At 40.3% G+C, this 14454-nt stretch overlaps 1 protein-coding gene across 1 annotated transcript; it reads right to left on the bottom strand.

Moving 5' to 3' along the window:
* Window positions 1–2613: 2613 nt before the first annotated feature.
* On the bottom strand, window positions 2614–14376 carry LOC139478109 (cytochrome c1, heme protein, mitochondrial-like). The gene is made up of 7 exons (XM_071260422.1): window positions 14286–14376; window positions 11204–11397; window positions 10390–10516; window positions 8454–8624; window positions 5531–5678; window positions 4523–4623; window positions 2614–2954 (listed from the first exon to the last, which is right to left on the bottom strand). Exons 1-7 carry the CDS (start codon window positions 14355–14357, stop codon window positions 2856–2858), a joined length of 912 nt encoding a protein of 303 aa, XP_071116523.1. The 5' UTR covers window positions 14358–14376; the 3' UTR covers window positions 2614–2855.
* Window positions 14377–14454: the final 78 nt, after the last annotated feature.

Genomic DNA, 14454 nt, shown 5'->3' with positions numbered 1-14454 from the left:
CCTATAGTACATACATACATACGGTAGCAATGGGTGCAATAGGAATTACTTATATCGTAACAAAATATCATATCTATAATGCAGAGGATCTGATGTTCATTGCATGATATATATACATTGAAAGATATTGTGTGACTGTTTCATTTTGAGATGACATGAGGATATAAAATTTGTCTATTCTAGGATTCAGGTAAAAATATTTATGTATGTATTCTTTTCTGATATTTGCATACAATGGACAGACTAGCAAAAAATGGTATTCATCTTCTATCTCTTGGCAAGTACAATATTTACACAATCTGTTTTCCCTTGGTATCGCTAAATGTCTACCTTTTTCTATTAGAAGGTCATGAGAACTACATCTGAAACGGGATAGTGCTGTTCGTAATTTCTTAACATTTATACCCAAAAGATATTTTTCGGTCAGAATGAATGATTTAAAACAGGTGTAATGCTTTAACTTATTGTGTAAACCTAGTGAAGAGTACCACTTTTGAAAATACATATCTTTTAGCCTTTGTCTTAAATTATATATGAAACGATCTGGTACTGTTACATGTTGCTCTCTCCAAATGTACGCAAACCGCAAGATTGGAGTATCTTTTTGACACCCGAGGCCCAGTTATTTTCACCTCTGCTATCGTAAAGAATCATCATGTTATAGTATTTCTTTGGGAATCTGGTATTTGGCATTTTAAGCAATTTTATCCAATATTTTATTACTTTTATGTAACTAAATATATACATTGGGTATCTCCCACATTCCTCGTAAACTGTAACATTTGGAGTGTTGGAATTTACTCCTAAAAATCTTTTATACGCAAATAGATGTACCTTCTCTATTGTATCATAGTTCTCTCGGCCCCAGACTTCAGCACCATAGAGTAGAATTGGACATATCTTAGTGTCGAATGGGGACAAAAACATTCAACATTCAACGTTAAACAAATGAAATTTACGCACTGATCTTACTGGTTATAATCTTAAATGAGTTCGAAAATTGGTGTCTTACAGAGTTATGTCCCTTGCTCCATGCTCTTCAACGTAGTCCTTACCGGGTGAAATGGAGACATTACTGTAAGTTTGCATGCTTATCTAAGATATATTTGTCAAGACCCAGTGCGAAAATTGGTTTTGTTAATTCTTTTTTTTAAAAGAAGCTGAGGCCCTTGCTCCGTGATTTTCAACTAAGTGCACTGAGTGTGCAATGGAGACAAGTTTTCTCAGAAACTACTAAAGTTAGTTATCCAAGGAAAACTTATCAAGACTGAGTTTGAGAATTTGTGGTACAAATCATCTTTTTTCAGAGAAGGGGAATTTTGTGTGTATTAATTTCACATGTTATCATTTTTGCTGATGACAAAGGGACCTCAGTGACTATCTCTTCTTAAAGCTTTATAGAACTCTTTTTCTACGGTTCATATTTACTACTACAAACACAATTCTATTGTGACCCATGGCAGGAGATATTGGTAACGCTGTTATCTTGTTATCCCAGCTCCATCCTTTTATCATAAACGCCCTGGACCTATTTACCACAACAGCTTCGTTTGTGAGTCCAGTGTCAAATTACAACGTGTTATTACATGCTAAACCTCGTCTAAAAACAATCTCCAGATTTGATATTATGTGACGAGGGGTCGGTCCTACGAGGCACCGGTTTTCAATGTGCCTCCAAACCAAACTCTCGTTCAGATGAGTGTTGAATTCATACCCATGAGCCTTCTTAGAAAATCTGTGCAAAGTTAGTGGTAAGAGAGATGGAGCTGGTGCGTCATTTTCAAAAGGAAGCTTTGACGGCTGATGGGTCCAGGGAATTTATCATGTAATACTGGTTGGGTATTTGGTTGAGTGAGTGGTTGAGTTGTTGAGTTGTTGAGTGAGCGGTTGAGTGAGTGAGTGATGAGTGGTTAAGTTTTTGTGTGGTTAAGTGAGTGAGTGAGCAAGCGCTGCAATGATATGGTGCTGACAAGCCAAAAAACATAAGCAGGGCTTAGTGATATTCCAATCTACAGTCATAGTTTTCTGGGACGCCTGACGACAGCTCAGCACAGCAAATTGCGATGTCTTATGCCTTAGTCACAAATACAACAGTCGCCGGATAATGTGGGCGGTGGGTTTCACCGATGCCCCGGCGTGCCGCAGATCTGTGCCCTCCTCTGTGACACTTCGGTGTCCAAATGAAACCAAAGATGATCGGTAGATACCCCTTCAGCCAGAGTCCCAAGGGTTTTGGAAAAAGTGTTCGCTTTCAAAATTGTTGCAAGTGCTGTATCACATTTCAGCTGGTTTTGTAAATTTGTGGAGTATGAAACTTCGGAGATGAAGAGTGGAAAGGCAAAGGGAGCTGCTGCGAAGAAGGGCACAACGGGGAGGAAGAGACAGAAGGACAGTGTGTGTGGAGGGACAGGCATCCCTATAGACATTCTATGCTGCTCATCCCATTCAGCCCAAAATATAATATGTGCCCGCGCCCCATCGGGTATCTCTCAATTTTGCTGATTTTCAGCATTTCGGGCATCGTAAACTAATCTTTCCAAGCATCGGTGTATATGTGACTTGGGCATTAGACGACTCGTCCACCCATGCCTCCAAATATAACAGAACACATGGTCAACACAGTCTAAGTTTTATTTTAAGTATGTATCACGACTGAAAACAGCTGTATAGATCATGATTGAAACAACATGCAACAACTGTTCCTTCTGTATGGCCATGGATGATATATAGTAGAAGCCCAGCAATATGTTGTTAGTCAGCCAGCCATCCATGAACAACTTAGTCCTTTGTCTAGTCCAATGACAGGAAACACAATAAAATTTACAAATTGTGGACAGGTTATGATCCCCACGTTCTCATTTCTTGAAAGCTATCTTTTTGCTCTTGAGTACAGACCACTTGTGTCGCTTCAGGTAGTAGCTTACTGCAATTAGTCCTGAGAAGATTATGATAGCCTGGAAGAATCAACAGCATTGTTAACTTCAAGATTGCATTAGTATATCATTCCAGAACTTAAACATCAACAGTTCAATTGAGGATGAAATGGTTTTAAGTTTGAGTTTGCTCTGAACGAAATTTCAGTTTTATCACAATGTGTTAACTTGATGTGGGAGGAAAGAACACAGTGTTTGTTTGATTGTTGTTTAATGCCACTCTCAGCAATCTTCAAGCTATATGACGGCGGTCTGTACCAATCAATCCAGTGATTAATATCAAGAGCATCGATCCAAGCAATTGGGGGTATGATTACATGCATTGATTAAGTTAGCAAACTTGAATACCAGATCCCATTAGTTGCCTCACAGTCTCCTCTTATGACAAGCAAGGGTGGCTGAAGACCTATTCTAGCCCGAATCTTCACGGGCAGAAAGTCAACAGTGATAAAGATATGAGTGAGTGAGTGAGTTGGGTTTAACACCGCTTTTAACAATATTCCAGTTATATCGCGGAGTGTCAGCTTAATGTGGGAGGAAAGCCCGAAGTGATGCAGGTCCCAGACGTTTACCACTTGGGTGAAACCCACGAGCACGGGTATGGTGCTGACAAACCTAGAAACATAATCGGTGCGAACCGGTATTCGAACCCACAATCACAGGTTTCTGGCATGCCCAAGGGATGCAACTCTGCACAGCGAATTGCGGCGCCTTAGACGACTGGGCCAACCGTGCCCCCGATAAAGATATGACATTTACCACTTTGGACTAACACTGGTAAGCATGGCAAGGTATTGAATAACCAGAACCATATTCAGGATCAGCCTATTATCAGAAGTAATGGGACGATACACAAAGGCATCAATGCATCATAAGTGTCATAGTCTTGATACAAGTATCAATCACAGTCGCACACTAAGGATAATATATCGCTTCTTGCCTGAAATGTTTTCTTAACTATTGCACCAAACATAATTTTTGTAGTGAAAACAGAAAAAAAAATCATCCACTGTAAATCTACAGTGTACCAGGTATTTGGCCTTCCTGTCTATGGAAAAGATGGCTTACGCACCAGATAAGAGCACATGCAAGAATCATCATATGTTTCTGATCGTGTGCAAGGTATCGTGATATGAACGTTGGTCCATCATCCCAACATAAATGATCGGGAGATCCTTGCATGTGACTAAGGTATGTAACTCTGCAGTCAACAGATGTCCATTTATATGACATTTATTTTCTATGCTGGATAACATGCTCAAAGCACACAGAGAACAATTGATCAGTGTGCATTTGATTTTCATTATCGGCACCTTGGGAAGTATACAACCCAGGCTGCTAGAAAGACAACAGTCAAATCACCATCACCCATTCACTTTGGGGTGAACAGAGGCATATGAGAACAGTCACCAGCCCAACAAGACACCACATGTGCTTCAGTGTGGGACAGGCCCAAGTCCTAGGAGCCAAGCTGCTAATCACAGCCATCCATCCAAGGACTCTCCAAGACCAAGTTGCTTAACTTCCCCTGATGTAGGCTGTACACTGGTCCACGTAGCACCACTCATTTCATGGTGATGACCTCTTACCTTGAGTCCCATCTTCTTGCGAGTGTCATGTTCGGGTTCTGCGGCCCACTTCAGGAACACACATATATCCTTCGCTAACTGACTCTGTGTGGCCTCAGTGCCTGCAAACAGATGACCAACACTGTATAAATAATTACTCTTGACGAGGGCAAAAGAGAAAACAAGGACCCCCACCCTGAGGTGGTCTGACCAGACCAAGATCGCAGACTTCAAGCCAGCCAGACCTTGTTTTATTTCCCTTTATGCCGAGCTCCAGGCAGGGAAACAACAAGTACGATCGGTTTGGGTATGACACGGCCAGGGATCGAACCACCAACCTTTCACTCTCCAGGGAGACGCTTTACTCGACTGAACTGACAATCCAACAGCAGATTATTATCTGGTTTCATAATGCTGAAAATACCATTTGTGAGTTTGGATTAACACTGCTTTAAACAGTCAAGTCTTGTTAATCCGACTTTTGTTAATCCGATAATCGGCTTTATCTGACACTAATGATGGGAACCGATTAAATCAGTGCTACTTAGACCCGTTAATCCGACAGTCTCGCACCCCGACTCCGACACACCTATTTTGCAACGAATTATCGAAATAACTCATTAATCATGTTAATCAGTTTTGTTTATCCGACAGAGTAATCAACGAACTCCTTGGTCATCTGCCCGCGAGTACACAGCCCATGTTTTGATGCGAGACAAGTCCTTGTCCGATTTTCGATAACGAACGTTGATACTAACAGGACTTGACTCTATTTCAATTATACTACACTCTTTCATCTTAATTTGGGAAGGAATCCCAAAAGTGATCGGGGTAAACATGGGATTCTAACCCACGTTCATCAGATTCCAGGACAACTAACAGGACACCACAGAGAAATTACAGAACCATGGATGACTCTCGCGACCCCAAGAATTTTTAAAAAATCAACATCACCAACAATATATCATCAGTTTGGCTAAATCTGACGTCTGTACATTGGTAATGACAAATAAGTAAAACAGCACCTACCATCTTCATATTCAATGATTTCATTATAGAGAGCCTGGGCCATGCCTATAGCTCCTCCTGGAAAGTAGGGGTTGTAGTAGAGTCCTTCCTTCACATTGACTCCTTCTGGTGGGTCACAGTAGCCAGTCAGCAATGAAAATACATAGTCCTGCACACAATAACATTAACATTAGCACATTTACATCATTTATTAGGATCTGATATTATTATTATTATCTGAGTTAATATTTCCTTAGCACTAAGATGGCTTTGTGGGGTGGGTCCCTGGTTTATATCAGTATATAGTAGACTAAACAAGTTCCTGTGTTATGGCAATTTTATGAAAAAAAGTTATTTGTTCTGGAATATGACGAGTGAAAGAGTCAGATACCAGAACTATTCAGGAGTTTAAAAGAATTGGAATTACACGGGAGCTCATTCAGAATTTTATTTAATACTTGCCATTCATAACTTCTTTTTTCAAAATTTCACAGTTGTGTGTGAATATACATGTGATATAGGCAGCCACTATCAACAGCAAAATCCAAATAAGTTTAACAGAATAATACTTCAAACGTTAAACTTTAGACTTGTATTAATTTAATACCATACATGGGCCCACGTTGAGAAATCCAGGAGTCCTTTACACAAAGCCATCTGAAGTGCTAAAGTTACCTGCACAACAAAGTTTACAATCACATCACAATATCCCATGACCATTAGGGCTGCAAGATAATACACTATAAGGTGAATATGATTTGTGTCACGAATATAGGGTGATGAATACGAATATTAATTCACGAATACAATAACAGATCAGCAGCTGAAGTATTATTTGTTATATTAAATGAAACATTAACAACATAAATTATTTGACATGGTTTGTTCATGTTGTTAATTATTAATATATTATACATTTACATACTGCACTTATCCAGGTACTAGAATCTGCTCACATGCGACAATGACCAGTGACCACAATACTGTCAAATTAAAAATTACAAGAGTGTTGTCTCTGAAGAAATCAATGCATATAATGTTCTTATTCCCTTTAGGAACATACTTGCATATTCATAAATATTCAATTCTAGTGGCCACAAATAACACATTTACATCATTTTTTAGGAGTGGGCAAATTGTGTTCAGTGTCACAGTACTAATCAGCTATATCTTGGCAGCCTGTGAACAAATGCATTTGAACCAGGCAAATCCTTGACTGAAATCTCTAGCAAGGGCCCCATCCCACAAAGTGATCTTATATTACCGCAACGATTGTCTAAAGCCTGTGTTAAAGTATCTGAGTTAATATTTCCTTAGCACTAAGATGGCTTTGTGGCAGGGTTCGAAATTAAGGGACGCTAAGACGCAAAATGCGTCTTAATTTATGATTTTGCGTCTATAAATCAAAATAAAGACGATATTCTTTGCGTCTTGCTTTTTTCCGTTTAACAATTGATTGAGAAATACCTAAATTTCTAAATTCACTGTGATAACATTTGATTTCGTGAAGATTTTCCTTGATTTGTTTACCTCCAATTTAGAGTTACCTCCCCATTTGCGTTTCCGGGAAAAACTTTTACTTCTTTTCAACTTTTGTGAACGTGGACTATTCTGAGCTCTTTTTGACCAATGAACATATAGCACAGTTGTGTGTGAATATAGGCAGCCACTATCAACAGCATAATCCAAATAAGTTTAACAGAATAATACTTCAAACATTAAATATAAACTTGTATTAATTTAATACCATACAAGGCCCACATTTAGAATCCAGGAGTCCTTTCCACAAAGCCATCAAAGTGCTAAAGTTATCGCAACTCCCATACTTTAACAAAGACTTAGGACTTTTATTGCACTACGGTTGCCTTCTGGAACGGGAATCTGCACCACAAAGTTTACAATCACATCACAATGCGCAATGTCGTTGAAATAGCCAAGGGATGTTGAGTGTTTTCAACATTTGTTTGTGAAACTTGTTTCTGCAGTACATAAGCACACGCTTTGGTATTTAACACTGTGTAATACCAGCTTATTGTTTCTAAACAGGTTACATCTTCACGGGTGAGAAATTAAACCTACTTCTACACTTAACAAGTTGAACTTCTGCGATAACATCATACACATGGATTAACTGATGTACGCAGCTACAACTGTGGCAGATCTCAACAGTCGCACAGAGACGATTAGTGATAACAACCCTTGGCTCGACCAAACTTCGAAATAATCTCCTCCTTGTAACCATGGTAACAGGAAAGGGACACATTGATAATATCAATATTTGATTTCACTTGGGTTTTATCGGCTTACTCATCAGTGTCGGAAATAACTGCCTGCACGTGGCAGGAAATTTTACTCTACCTGCCCAATGCTATTTATTCAGCATTTTTATAGCTCCTTGTAGATTCTCAAGTGATTGTTTGCATTATTGCAAGATGGGCAGGCAACACTGGGTCACCTGCCCAGCTGTCTTGTTGGGTTTTATAATTATTTCGAACACTGTTGCTCATACTGTGAAACCTAGAAATCCAGATGTTCCTGTTCAGAGGAATTTGTCCGGATTTACAAATGCCCGGATAATCAAAAGTATAGGCATGGGAAAGACAATCCCTTGTAGACTTACAAGATATATAGTTGTCCTCAACAAGACTGTTCAAAAGGTAGTGTTCTACTCTTGTACTGACAAGGTTTCACCTTATTTGAGGAGTATGATCAAGGTTCAACATGACTAGTCAGCTTTTCCAAAATTTGTATCCCAAAATTGGAAACTACAGGCCCGAAACGAGATCTACCTGCCACGGACCTACTGGTAGGCGCATATCTCGAAAACTGCTTGTGGGATAGAATCATGCGTTCTACCCATGAATATGACATCTTTATTGCTGTCATTTAAGATGTCTAACATCTAATGACAATCTTCCCCAAGGAAAAAGGAAAAACCTCTTACCTCTCCACCATGCCTGGCATTGACGATGTAGCTGAGGTCAGGGGGAAGAGCACCATTGTTGGCAGCACGGGCAGCCTCAGAATTGGGATACGGCTCCGGGAATTTGTCCGACAACTTGCCTGGCCTCTGGAACATGTTGCCCTCTTCATCTGGGCCGTCAGTCACTTGGATCTGCAGTCAGGTGAGTAGGGGGGTCAGGTGAACAGTTTCAAAGATTTCAGTTATAACACAGTATGTAGGAGGAAAGCAGATCTTATATATATATGTCTACCACTTGGGTGAAACCTAAAGCATGGGTATAGTGTTGAATATCAAGAAACATGAAGTTGATTCAGTTTGTTTGTTGTTTAACGCTGCACTCAGCTATATTCCAGCTATATGACGGCGGTCTGTAAATAATCAAGTCTGGACCAGACAATCATGTGATTGACATCATGAGCATCGATCCACGCAATTGGGATTGATGACATGCATCAACCAAGAAAGTAGGTCTGATCACCCGATCCCGTTAGCATGGTTAGTCACCTCTTGTGACAAGCATAGTCACCTTTTACGGCAAGCATGGGTAGCTGAAGACCTATTCTAACCCTGATCTTCACGGGTCAGGGCGACCCCTGATCATAGGTTCCCGAGCCTTGGGCAAACAGATGAAGAGTGGGAGTTGAGATGCAACATCTCCCTTCATATTCCAATTCCATTGTCTATGGGAAATTGTGGTAGATTCAATCATGTCTTGCTGATTGTGGTATTCCATCATTAGTTTGTTTGTTTGTTGGTTATTCTTTAATGCCGCCCTCAGCAATATTCCAGCTATATGACGCGGTCTGGACCAGACAATCCAGTGATTGACATCATGAGCATCCATCCACGCAATCGGGATCGATGACATGTACCAACCAAGTCGTCAAGCCTGACCACCCGATGGTATTAGTCACATTTTACGACAGGCATAGTCGCCTTTTACGGCAAGCATGGGTTGCTGAAGACCTATTCTACCCCGGATTCTTCAGAGGTCCCATCATAAGTAACCATTTGTGTAGAGTAGTGACAAGTATTGGCCTGAATTTTGTATTGCAATTTTGTGCAATTATGATTCAAGTTATGCAAAATGTACCACGATATATTGCCTGTGATCTTTCATCTGTAACCTGAATAACTGAGAGAGTAATCCCAACTAGAAAGTAAGTAACTGTTTGCTAGTACTTTGTTTTGTTCAAACTGTACTCCCCCTAATGTTCAAAATGAAGCTTGTGAATGCGTAAGTTGTGTTGTAACAGTATTCCAGTCATATCACGGTGTGTCAGCTTAATGTGGGAGGAAAGCCCCAAGAGAAGCAAGTCTTAGATGTTACCACTTCGGTGAAACCCACACGCACGGGTATGGTGCAGACAAACCTAGAAACATAATCTGGGCGAACCGGGATTCAAACCCACAATCATAGGTTTCTGGCGTGCCCAATGGACGCAACTCTGCACAGCGAATTACGGTGCCTTAGACGACTGGGCCAGCTTGTGAGTGAGTGAGCTGCGCAATACACCGCTTTGAGCAGTATTCCAGTTATATCATGGCATGTCAGAAGTGATGGGGGTCACAGACAGTTACCTCTTTGGGTAAACCAACAAGCACGGGTATGGTGCTGAAAAAATCAGGATTTGAACCCACGATCAAGGATTTCAGGCATGCCCTGCCCCCCAGCATGAAACTTAAGGCCCCCTTGTCATAGCCCTTCTCAAAGTGATCGGGGAAAACCAACACTGATCAACACATACTGACATAAAACCAACACTTTTGTTTCATATGCACCCCTCCATTTTCAAACAGATGTATCTCATAAGGAAGGCCTTTCAAAGACTTGAGATGTATCCCTGCTTTAGGACTCAAAACCCTCCATTAAGCTGAAAAAAGCACTGTATGGCATGATATAGCTCTCACTCACATCTTCGGCTTCTACCTTGGCCTCTTCTTCTGTCATGATGACGCCGACCAGGTTACGGTAGCAGAGGTATTCCATACTGTGACATGCAGCACACACCTGCTTGTATACCTGATAGCCACGGCGGATGCTGCAACAGAGGGAAGGTTACCCCGGTAACGTGAAGGATGTAACAATGCTTTAGCACTGTCCTATCTAGCTGCACCAAGCAATATTCCAGCTTTATGACGGCGGTCTGTAAATAATTGAGTCTGGACCATACAATCCAGTTATTGATATCATAAGCATCGGTCTACACAAATGGGGTCAATGACATGTATCAACAAGGTCAGCGAGCCTGACAAGCATAGTAACTTCTTACGACAAGTGTGGTTTGCTGTAAGACCTATTCTAACCTGGATTTTCACCCATGTAATATCAATGAAATATGGTGTCAAGTATTTATGCATGCTAAACATCGACCAACCGCATATCAAAATCATAAAACTATTCAAAACATGTCAACTCGTGATTTGATGGACACAAAATATTGCATCCTATTAAAACATACAAAAATTGAGAATGGAAGCAAATATGCAGAACAAGCATGGTTGTTTGAATCATGAAATCAACACAAAAACATCAAGACCTACATCTTAGCCTGATAAACATGATCAAATTTAACTGATAATATATGAAATCAAAGTTCAGACTGGGTCTCAAGGAAAAAACAGGTATATTTAGTGCAGGGCTTCAAGAATGTGCAACATTACATGAATATGATCATAAAAAATTAGGTGACAATGGTCTGGGACCCCATAAAATTGTTAGCAAATACCTTCCATGATCAAATGCGTTGAACATTCCATGATGACTCCATGGATACTTTGGCGGATGGAGTTCAAGGTCAGCAGCTATGACGGCCTGGTTGAGGGCGACCGCCAGACCAACCCCTCCAGCAACTGCAGCTCCAGCAGCAGCGACAACTACCTTCTTGCCGGTGCTGAGCTTCTTGAAGGACACGAAATTAGCCTGCACCATGTAAAACATAATGAAATATTGTTTCTGTGTTCCAGTATAGTGGGTAAAAACGTTACAAATACACAATACAACAAGTTTCACAAAATCGTTGAACATGTTATAAAATATCCTGTCATTCATGAGTACTCATAAATTCAACATCAGACACCCTTTTCAGTTTCCATAATGTCCTAGGAATACATTTACACTCAGTTTAACAGTGTGAAAGTAGCTCAGGCCGTTAGCTGCTGGGTTAACATTACTAAAGTCTCACGGGTTCGCATCCGACAAATTCTCACAAAAAGTGGTTCCTTGTCTCAGTGACATGTAACCTATGGCAGAGATGTAGAGTTGTGATATATCCTCGTGTTATGGGTTTTCGAGCCCCTAGCAGCGGTAGAAATTGGAACTAGTCCTATAGTCCTTGCCAAACTGCCGAATAGTTAAGGTATCATAAGAACTAGTAGAAATTTGCCATATGTTATCATTAGAAGGACTAGTGGATGAAAACTTTTGTTTCTAACGCAGAGAAGTATTTCTAACTACATGTCTAATAACAATCCTACTACACTAAAATTAGGTCTTATCTTTGAGAACATTTGTAGGGCACTTGCATGTTTTGTTAATTTTATTGTGATATGGCCTCGCCGAGCAAGATGAGGCACTATCTTGTTACAGTCACATGATTTTGAGCCACTCCAATAGTCAAGTTAAAAATTGATGCACAACATGATCAGTCACATGGCATAACAGACAGAAAGTTTACAAACAGCAGCTGATACATCATTGGTGCATACAATTTTTCTTATGCAGAATCATAATCAGATCAAGTCTGATTAAAATGTGCATCAGTGAAAAAGTAAGTATTGAGGTTTGTTTTCTGTACTTATTGAACATAATTCATAACATAACTTCAGTGGAAAGTGGCAAACACTTTGATGTCTTCAGTTGGCTTCGAAGTATCAACCTTGATTACTTCATCAAGCGTGTGGTTAAGTATTGTTTAGGGGCTAAAAAAAACATGTGACCTGGGGATACCGTATTCTAAAGTTGCTCTAAGCATTTGTAGTCCTGATTTCGAACCTACCTTTAGAATACAGTACCACAAACTTTTCAAACACGTTATGATACCCTATGGCAAAATTGGTAGAATTTTGTTGCCAGTCAGACCAGTCAGACCAGCAAATGCCCTGTGACGTAAGGGGTCATTAAGTGTATATAAGCTTCTCCAATGATCTATCATCTCTACATGCAATGTCATTGAATAAGCCTAACGATGTTGAGAGTTTTTAAAATTTGTTTACTAAAAATAGCCTACAATGTATTTTTTCGTAATTTAAGTGGCTAAAATGATTTTAAATGGGAACAAATATACATACAATATCTTTTTGATTCATTAATTTTCATTATTATGCACAGGAATGCAGTTTATTAGGTATATTATATTAGCGCTGACCACATCCAAATGTCGCCGGTGTTAGGGTAGGTTACCCAGATCTCTATCCTGAGCCCTTGGATCCCTTTCACAATTAACCACCCCTTTACAATCATTAGGGTTAGGTACTCCGTAATCCGTTTAGTGGCTATTTGATTACCCAAACCGTATCGTTAGCCCTTGGTTCACCTTTACGATATATCAACCCTTAGGGTTAGGTACCCCTTTAGGGGCTATCACAGATTCTATTGAAGCTCCTAATATTTTTCACACAAAAACGTAGAGAAAGCAGGGTCAAATGGTTTAGTGTCAAATATTTTGGCTACAGGAAACCATCCTGGAACATTCACACAAGCGACTTTCATCTCTGCATTTATTCAGCACTGATTCAAAAGCGAACTCAGCCTTGTGTGGTCACTAGCCACGCTTATGCCTCCATCGTTCCTTAAATTTTCCACAATATCCTTACAGTGTTTCCCACCACAACTTTCTCTAACAAAAATCAACGGATGAATTATTATACACCACGTCGTTCATGGGTACCCGCAATTTGACGTCTGACACCGTTTTCAGTTCGCACCATATCCGCTCATTCCTCACCAATCAGTATCTTGCATATTACGGAATAAAATGATTGTGCCAAATGGCATCAGGATCACTCAGAAGGGTCCTTAAACTATAGTCACGAGCCATCATGTCTACCCGTAAAATGTGTAAGTGTCCGTCACCTATTCAACCCTTTTCGTTCAGTTCTGTAATGGTGTAATCATGATTAGGTAAATTTGGACTTAGTTTTCAGTGCGGCGGACGTAGCTCAGTCTGTTAGCGGTCGGGTTAACAATCCGAAGGTCGCGGATTCGGGTCCAACGCATTCTCACAAATTCTGGTTGCTTGTTTTTGAGACGTGACCTGTGGCAGTAATTGTCCTCACAAGAAATGGTAGTAGTGTATTCTAAAGGTGCTCCTTATTTCACAGCTAGTCAGATGCAAAATATGACACATTTCATGGGTCACAAATCGGTCCCCACAAATCAGTCAGTCAGTTACCACACAGATGTGAAAAAAGTTTTCCCGTCTCGTATCACACTGGCTAAGACAAATGTGACCCAAAATCTAACCTTACATTGCCCCAAGCATGCTAATTCCGAGCTTCTCTAATTCCTTTCTATGTTACATGGCATAGTGATGGTTTTGGATATGATTCCGACCAATTTAACCTCCAGGACAATACATTGATAGATGCATGTGTATTATCTAACAGTTTGTGTCCTTTCAACCGAAATACAAACATATCTACCCACAATACATACGTGACACTGAAACTTATGAAACGGGATTTTCAAGGGCATTGAAGGTTTATTCTCAACCCTAAAACCTTGCCATCGCTGAACGACGATAGTCTTTCGTGGACGGTATTACATTTCCCTATACTTATTTTCATATTTTGAGTGCTTTTCAGCCTTACCTGAGGGGTCACAAGACCCGATTTTGCTCGCAACAGAGCTTGCTTCGAAGTCCTGCCGACGATAGCGGCCATTTTTGTTCTTCACCTCGAGGCAGAGAGACCGTCAAGTGCCTTAGACCCCGTAACGAAGGAAGCTGACAGACGGACTTTATGAACCAGGGTAAAAGTG

The sequence above is a fragment of the Haliotis cracherodii genome, unplaced genomic scaffold (assembly GCF_022045235.1).
Source record: "Haliotis cracherodii isolate W230 unplaced genomic scaffold, xgHalCrac1.p SCAF_39, whole genome shotgun sequence".
In the NCBI taxonomy this organism is placed as follows: Eukaryota; Metazoa; Mollusca; class Gastropoda; order Lepetellida; family Haliotidae; genus Haliotis; species Haliotis cracherodii.
Note: the sequence above shows the minus strand (reverse complement) of the source record. Positions and strands in the feature narration are given on the sequence as shown.